The sequence below is a fragment of the Trichosurus vulpecula genome, chromosome 4, assembly GCF_011100635.1.
Source record: "Trichosurus vulpecula isolate mTriVul1 chromosome 4, mTriVul1.pri, whole genome shotgun sequence".
In the NCBI taxonomy this organism is placed as follows: Eukaryota; Metazoa; Chordata; class Mammalia; order Diprotodontia; family Phalangeridae; genus Trichosurus; species Trichosurus vulpecula.
This window is the reverse complement of record NC_050576.1, coordinates 185,199,415-185,208,184: the sequence shown is the minus strand read 5'-3', so window position 1 is coordinate 185,208,184 and position 8,770 is coordinate 185,199,415. Positions and strand designations below refer to the sequence as shown.

Below are 8,770 nucleotides of genomic sequence, written 5' to 3'. Positions count from 1 at the left end.
GTATCATGAAACTCAGGGAGGATAGTATATCCACGAGGAGGTACAATGTGCCAAATGTTGCAGAGAGGCCAAGGACAATGAGGACTGGGGTTAGCAATTAATAGAATCGTTGGTGATCTTGGAGAGACGAGTTTCAGTCAAGTGGTGGGACTGGAAGCAAGACTGAAAGGGATTGAGAAATGAGTGAAAAGAGAGGAAGGGAGGGCAATGGCTACGGATAACTTTTTCTAGAAGTTTGGCTCTGAAAAGAAGGAGAGATAAAGTTTATATCCTTAGATCACTTATCATTTGAAATTTCTGGAGCAGAGGATTGACAGTGGTTATGGTAGCATCACATGAAGGATGAGGTAGACCTGGACATGTTTGTAGGCAGAAGAGATGGAGCAAATGGTTTGGAAAAGGGCGGTGCATGATCACAAGGAAGGATCACAGGGGAGGGAACTGGGGCAGGGGAAGATGAGTCAAGGACACAAATGGGAGGGTTGACCTTGGCAAAAAGGTGCACCTCTTCCTCTGAGAGTGGAGCCAAGGAGGGGAGCACAAGAGGTGGTGTTTGATCTGCAGGGAATTTGAGGTGTAGAAGTGGGGAGATGAGGAAGCTTGAAACAGATGGCCTCAATTATTTTTGTAGTATGAGTCTAGGTCCTCTGCTGAGCCTTCCTCTGAAGAAGGTGTAGTGTAGGTGGCAGTGGGGAGTGTGATAGTCAGGGAAATATAAAAGGACTGGCATGCAATGATGAGGACTTGGAAAAAAATTTAATTTTAATTTTAAAAACACAAAAAAAACAATGAAGACTTGGTTGAGATTAGATAACACAAATTTGTGGTGAACTCATTAAACATAGTTATGTAACTTCTTTAATCAGAGAAGGTAGATGGTAGGAACAATCCAGTGCTGGGATTTGGAAAGGGCTGGATACCAATAGGATAGAAAGTAAGGCATTAAAGGGTCAAGATACAGTGCTAGGTGCTGGGGATACAGAAATGGAAACAAAGAAGTTCCTACCCTCAAGGAGCTTATATTCTACTGGAGAGAAACAACCTGTGCACAGATAAGTAAGATAAAATGTATGTAAAATACAGGAAAGGCCTCTTATAGGTGAGCTGAGCCTTGAAGGAGACTACACGTTCCAAGAGGTGGGGGATAAAGAAGGAGAGCATCGTAGGCACTGGAGAACCTTCGCTAAGACAGATGGAAGATGAAGTGTCATGTACAGGGTACATCAAGTTGGACGATGTGAGAGGGGAAGACATTTGAGATCATCTGGAAGACTGAGGGGAACCAGACTGTGACAAGGAGTTTGCATTTTATCCTAGAGACAATAAAGAGCTTCTAAAACTTCTGGAGCAAGAGAATGACATGGCAAGACTCATGCTATAGGACTACCATCTTGGCAGCTGTGAAAATCACAGTTTGGAGATCAGGCTGGATACAGAAATCAATTAGGAGGCTATTATAATCATCCAGGTGAGAGGTGAGGATGGAGGAATGGGAAGGGAAAAGAAGAGAAGAGAGGAGGAAATGGGAGAAGAGAGGAGGAAAGAGGAAGGGAGGGGAAGAGAGAGAAGGAGAAGAGAGGGGAGAAGAGAGGGGAGAAGAGGGGAAAGAAAAGGAAGGGAGGGGAAGAGAGAGAAGGAGAAAAAAGGGGAGGAGAAGGGAAGGGAGCGGAGGGAAGGGGAGGAGAGAAACCCAAGACAGGGGTGGGAAACCTGTAGAGTCGAGGCCATATGTGGCCCTCCAGGTACTCAACTGCAGCCCTTTGACTAAATCCAAACTTGAAGTTCCCCACCTCTGCTCTAGTCCCTGAACCTGAAACCCAACATTTCATGGGCTTTTAGCTTTAACCTGCAGTCATCTTCTCAGCCTCTCTATCGTCTCTTCTCAGCCTATAGTTTATAAGTAAAGGAAAGGTTTAGTCAGAAAGGGAGAATTAAATTTACAAATTATCTTGAGGTATAAGAAGGCATATTACCAATTAGCTTCGTAAACTAATATTGCCCCAGACCATATCTTGCTGCCTAGAGTCCCTTTGCCCAGGTGATGCAATCCAGAAACAAGTCGCATACCCATGTAGACAAAGCCTTTACTTAAAGCAGCAACTTTTGTAATAGCAAAGAACTGAAAACTAAGGGAATGCCCAACAATTGGAGAGTAGCTGAACAGACTGTGGTATATGATTGTGGTAGAATATTATTGAGCTCTCAGAAATAATAAAATATTGACTTTGCATATTTGTAATGGGTATTGTTTGTCTTGCCTTCTCAGTGAGGGGAGGAAAAGAGAAGGGAGGGACTTTGGAGCTGAAAGTAAAATAAAATTGAATTTCCAAAAAAAAAAAATTGAAAGGAACCATTTCAGACAATCCTGACAAGACAGCACAGTTAAAAAAAAAAAAAGCAAAACCAGGAGAACTTAAACAAAACAGAATAAAATTAGAAATGCAAAAGTACTAACCCCACCCCATACACACACACACACACACACACACACACACACGCACACACACACACACTATGGACTAGTGCTCTTTTTCCTGGGAGATTGCCTCTCCTCTCGTCTTCTCCATAGGTTCTAGTGGACAGCTCCATACCAGAAAGATTTGGAGTCATAGAATGCTAAAGCTAGGAGGGACCTTAGAGATCATCTGAGCCAATCTTCTCATTTTGCTAAGGAGGAAACTGGGGTCCACAGAGGGGAATATTTTGTTCAAGATCTTACAGCAAGAACTGAAAGTAATGGAGATCAGAGAAACAAAAGGCACAGAGCAGAAAGGAGGTACCTATGGGACAGGATTCATGAGGAAAGAGATTTTCAGGAAGGGACTTCAGGATGGGGCAAGTCTGATGAATGGAGGACAGAGCAGTCACACTTTTGCCAACATGCTACCTCATGGATGGAGGAATTTTTTTTTAATTTTCACATTAGTATGTTGTAAAGAAGAATTGGAACCAATGGGAGAAACTGTGAGAAAAAAGAAACCAAAAAAGTCTGCTTTGATCTGCATTCAGATTCCATAGTTCTTTCTCTGGATGTGGATAGCATTTTGCATCATGAGCCTTTTGGAGCTGTCTTAGATCCTTGCATTTCTGAGAAGAGCTAAGTCTATCAAAGTTGGTCATTCCATCAAGTAGCTGTTACTGTGTACAAGGTTCTCCTGGTTCTGCTCACTTCACTCAGCATCGGTTCATATAAGTCTTCCCAGGTTTTTCTGAAGTCTGCCTGCTCATCATTTCTTATGAAACAATAGTATTCCATTACATTCATACACCACTTGTTCAGCGATTCCCTACTGATGGACATCCCCTCAATTCCCAGTTCTTGGCCACCACAAAAAGAGCTTCTATAAATATTTTTGTACATGTGGGTCCTTTTCCCATTTGTACGATCTCTTTGGGATACAGACCTAGAAGTGGTATTACTGGGTCAAAGGATATGCACAGTTTTATAGCCCTTTGGGCATAATTTTTCTTTTTATTTGCTGGAGGAATTATTGCAACACAACTTTACAAAGAGTCAGAACTCAACGTATAGATTATCCATAGCTAATGAAGCAGTTTGGTGTAGTATATGGGACACTGGACTTAGAGTCAGAAAGACTTGGGTTCAGATCCCACCTCACATACTAAATGTGTGACCTTGGCCAAATCACTTTATTTATCCGCGCCTCAGTTTCTTCATCTGTTCAGATGAACAGATTGGACTCAGCAGCTTCTAAGCTCCCTTCCAGGTCTAAATCCACAATCTTATGATCTAATGCTTCCCTGGTGGGATCAAGTGTTCCCCCAGTGAGGAGAGGTTTTGTCTAATGAGTCCCCTCTTGAGCCACACTCACAGTAACTTTTGTTTGTGTTTCTAGTATTCGTATTTCCTTATACCCTTCTCTCTCTCTCTCACACACACACACACACACACACACACACGCCTTTGTCTTCCCTATGTTTCAGTTTCTTGGACAGAAGTGAGGGCTAAAAGAGGATCCGTGCTCTCTAACAGCAGAAATTTTCCTCACTGCCTGTGGCTGGTTGCAATGGGGGTGGGGGGCGCTGTTTAGTATTGATGGCAGGAAGTCTACAGCATGTGGGTGGGAGTGAGACGTGAGACAGCTGGGGTGGAAGCCAGGGGAGCCAAAAGGTGGAAGGAGGAGGAGGTGAATGAAGGCAGGGCAGTAGTCAGCAGGGGCCTGAGTGAGTCTCCCCACGTCTGTGAGCTGGAATGGGCAAAATAGAGAGTTCTTCCCCATGGAGGCAGGGTGGGACACCCCATCCTCACTCCCGAATACAGGTGGGCTGGGGCCGGTGGTACTTAGGGGAGTGTCAGGAAATCAGGGGGTACTATTAAGTTTTGATTTACTATAGGTGAGTGTCACTATGGAGGGCAGCATGGGTGAGGGGGTCATGTCAGAAATAAGGGCCTTGAGAGAAGATGATGCAGGTTGCCATATGAGAAGGCCCTTCCAAAACAAAAGGAGGTAGGCAGCTCAGTACAGTGGAAAGAACAGTGATGGTGGTGTCACAGGATGTGGGTTCAAATCACACCTGACAATTGCTGATGTTGGACAAGTCCTAACCTCCCTAGGACTATTTAGATCCCTCAATGAGGTTGGACTTGATGGCCTCTGAGGTCCCTTCTAGAACTAAAGCTACGATCCTGTGAAAGTTGGTACTGTGGCCTTCCTTGAGCTGATAGAGCCCAAAACTGGGGCCACAGAGAATCAGCCTCAGTAGAAATATAGATAGGGTTGGCCAACCACTCCCCTGGTTCAAAGATGGAGTCAGGGATCTGGACACCCTAACTCCATCCTGAAGTACTCTGTCTCTGCTCAGGTAACCAATGCCTGGGGCTCTGGTTTTAGAGTCACATTGCGGGGAAACCCAATACTGTCCCGGCACCCTCCTTATTCTAATTGCTTTCAGCTTGGTTCCTAGAAGATAAAGCTGGTATTTCCCATGATGAGTTGAAGGGAGATAGCTCTTTCCAAGAGAAGCTGCAGAGAAGCAAATTCTTGTGCTGGCTGGGGTGAGAAGTTTCAAGAGGAAAAGACAGGGGAAAAGAAAGGAGTGAGGTAGGTCCTGAGGGAGGGGGAGGGGGGTCATGGTAGGTAAGGTTAGTGGGAAAAAAACAGAAGTTGAGAGAGCATAAAGGATGGGGGCAGGGGCCAGAAGGGAGAAGGCCCAAGTCTCTCCAACTGTTCTGGATCGTACTATAATTTCCTTTTTTCCTCATCCCTCAAACTCCCTTCCCTTTAGTGTCAGCCAAATTCCCAGCACCACAGAGATCTAGCCTGTCAGCCCCCAAGGTTGTGGGGAGGGAGGTAGAAAACAATGTCCCAAATGAGGGAATGGAGACATAGGGAAGGGCAGAGATTTAGGACCCTTCCAGATTCCCAGTAACCCAAAAATGGGACCTCAGATAAAGATCCTACAGAGAGGTCCCTGGACCCACTAGGGACCCTATGGATAGAATTTAGAGAGACCACCTTACCTAGACCAAGACAGATCCCACAAAGCAAGGACTAAGATTTCTTCCTGGATACCCCCTGAGCAGGATCAGTGGTATTTTTTATTCTTTTTTTTGGGGGGGGCGCGGCAAATACCTTTTTCAGGTCCTGCCTAGCCTGAGAACTATGCCGATCTGTGGTCATGATTCTGCCAACCATTCATCTCCTCCTCCTCCTGTTGCTGGTGATGGACATGGCGGGCACTATGCCCAGTGCTCGGGCACCTCCCCAGGGTTGCTACGTGGCAGAGGAAGCTGGTGAGCGTACATTCCGTTGCAGTCAGGCTGGCCTGGTTGCTGTGCCTCTAGGCATCCCAAATGACACCCGTAAACTCTACCTAGATGCCAATCGGCTGGCATCTGTGCCTGCTGGTGCCTTCCAGCATCTTCCTGCCCTGGCTGAGCTAGACCTGTCACATAATGTCCTTGTCCGCCTCTCAGATGCTGCCTTTCAGGGTCTGGGGAACACCCTGAGATACCTGGATCTCTCTGCCAACCAACTGACATCTGTGCCTGCTGAGGCCTTTAGGGAATTACAGATCCAAGTGAACCTGTCTGCCAATCCATGGCGCTGTGACTGTGCCCTTCAGGAGGTACTGAGATGGGTGAGGTTGGCTCCAGGTACTGGGGCTGGCATTGTCTGTGGACCAAGTGCCCGGCCAGAGCTGGTGGGACGGGAGTTTCTGTCACTGATAGAGGAGGCAGAAATGTGTGGGACTGGGAGAGGTGGGGCCCGGCGAGGCACAGATGCTGCCCTGCTTGTCACCATGGGAGGCTGGCTGGCCCTGGTCGTGGCCTATCTTGTTCACTACGTGTGGAGGAATCGGGAAGAGGCCCGTCGTCCACCAAAACTACCTCCCACCCTGCCAGCCCGCTCTGAGGATTCATCTATGCTCAGTACTGTCATCTGATGCTCAGATCATTCCCTTCCCTTTCACTGGACACCGCTTCTCTGACCATCCTCTCCACCTTAGGCCCCTTGTACCCCTAATGCTGTTGCTCCATCCACTTCTGTCTCTCCCACTTCTCTTACCTGAACTTCTTCTCTTTCTCCTCTTGGCTGGCTCTGCCTCCCCTAAATATTTACTCTCTGCCTCATCCTTTCTCCATCCACAGTCAAATAAACCCCAATCTCCTGTAGCAAGGTTCTCCCTTCCTTAGCTCACCCTTTGTCCTTCCCCCAGCCAGCCCTAGTTCCAACCCTGCCCCCCATGCAGAATCCCCAACTCTCTGTCTTAGCTCTTATACACAAGACTGCTCCGCTCCCCCTGCCCCAACTAACGCTAACTTCCTTGTTAAACAAGAGATCTCATCATACATCAGACTGGGAGATGAGGATGGAGGTAGGGGAAGATGAGGGTATGTGGTCTGATAAGCCTCCCTTACCGCCATCCCTGGTGTATCAGAAAACATTCAATAAAGGTACAATTTGTAGCTTCTCAAGTACCTTTCCCATAGTTTCTTGCTGTGGTGGATAGAACAGGTAGTCTTGGCTTACACAGTTCCCCTGGTAACCTCACCTCCACCCTTGGGGCCACCATGCTGGACTTGATCCCTGTCTCCACCTTCCCTCCCACCCCCTACCTCCTGATACCAGAGTCTATTTGAGCAGGGAGGCAAGAAACCTGAACTGAGCTATGAATTAATGATGATAGACTGGGGAATCTTGGGAAATGGGAGGGTACGCCCAGATAATAGTCAAGTAGGAGGAGACTGGCAATTGTTACTGTTTCTTCTATCTGCCCCCTCACATCATCCTCTCAGCAACCTGGACCATCCAATCTCCCCAGTCCTGCAAAGAAGAGAGAAAGCATCAGGGGAAAGACCAACATTCTTTATCTTCTCCCCAGAGGAATTGCAGAAGAAGGTGGGGGGAAGTTGGTCCTTGAACTTAAATCTGCTTGGAGTTTAGCAGAAGTTCCAGGAAGATTCTGAGCAGAGTTGGCTGCTAATGAGCTGAAATGAGCCTTAAAGTTCTTTGGGGGCATCTCAAAATGCCATTTTTTCCCCCTGAACCCCTAGAGGACCACTCTCAAACTGTCCCTGGGAGAGAGAGAGAGAGAGGGCTGTCTCTGGGTGCCAATGGAAACTGAAGATAAGGACCATCTTCTCAGCATCCCCACCCTATGTGGGATACAGGCCCATGGGCAGAGTCAAGAAGTGGGAGGTCATGAGACATGAAAATCTGGTTCCTCCCCTGTCACTTAATTTCTATACACTCTCACCCACACCTGATCTCTTTCTTCCCTTGCCCTATCTCTTTTCTGATGCCTCCTCCCACCCTCCCACCTCCCAAAAACAATCATACCCAATCTTTTGGATGAATGGGCTCTGTATTCACTACTCTTAGGCTCTCCTGATTTCTTCTAGATTGACCTGTCCAAGAAGGGATTGAAACCTTCTGTCTCCCCCTCCCCTTCCCCTTGCCCTAGGAAATGATAAAAATCTAATGACCCATTCCCTACCTAGACAAACCCAATCACTCAAAAATGCCAGAGGTCTGGCATTCTCTTGGCTCACAAATTGGTGGCACCTATGACCAGCCATTTTGTCCCCAATAGGCTTCTCAAGGGGAAAGGACATGATCTTTTCATGGACACTCTTAGGGCCAGATGCCCCCTTCCTCTACTCTGCCCACCCCCCCACCCCCCCACCCCCGCCATGTGAACACTGTCAGATTCACCATTGATACTTCCAGTGCCCTTCCTTCCCCACTCCCTAGGGGCAGGTTGGGGCAAATTGTTCTGACTTCTGGGAAGTGGACTGTATGGGGACATAAGGGTGGGGACAGGTGGGGCGCACCTATCTCTCCATTAATACGGACACCAGGAGCCCCATTTGATGTGCCCATCGTACCTGAGAGGCAGCCAAAACCATTCTCTTAGAGGTGAGCCTAGAATCTGCAAAGAGAAGGATCCTCCGCAGCCTGAAGTCTTACCTTGAAACCATTTGGGCACTTCTAATCTCCCAAAGGTGAGCTGGGAAAAAGACAAGGGATCCGGCAAGTGAGAGGGGGCTCCTTGGGTCTGAGAAGAGTAATCATAGACCTTTGTGGTGGCGGGGGAGGAAGGTAGATGGAGAGGAAGCAACATTCTCTTCCTTCACATTGGCCTGTCATGTCCCCAATTCCTCCTTTCCTCTATAGGTTCATGAGAGATACAGGGGATGGGGAGAAGAGAAATGAATGAGAAGTCCAGTAAAAGAGATGGGATTTGGGGAACTATATGGGGAGAGACATCTTTTCTCTTTGCTTCTCTCTCCTCAGGTGCCTGG

At 47.4% G+C, this 8,770-nt stretch overlaps 1 protein-coding gene across 1 annotated transcript; it reads left to right on the top strand.

Moving 5' to 3' along the window:
* The first annotated feature begins 5,628 nt into the window (after window positions 1-5,628).
* On the top strand, window positions 5,629-6,408 carry LRRC3C (leucine rich repeat containing 3C). The gene has a single exon (XM_036753727.1). It carries the CDS (start codon window positions 5,641-5,643, stop codon window positions 6,406-6,408), a length of 768 nt encoding a protein of 255 aa, XP_036609622.1. The 5' UTR covers window positions 5,629-5,640.
* Window positions 6,409-8,770: the final 2,362 nt, after the last annotated feature.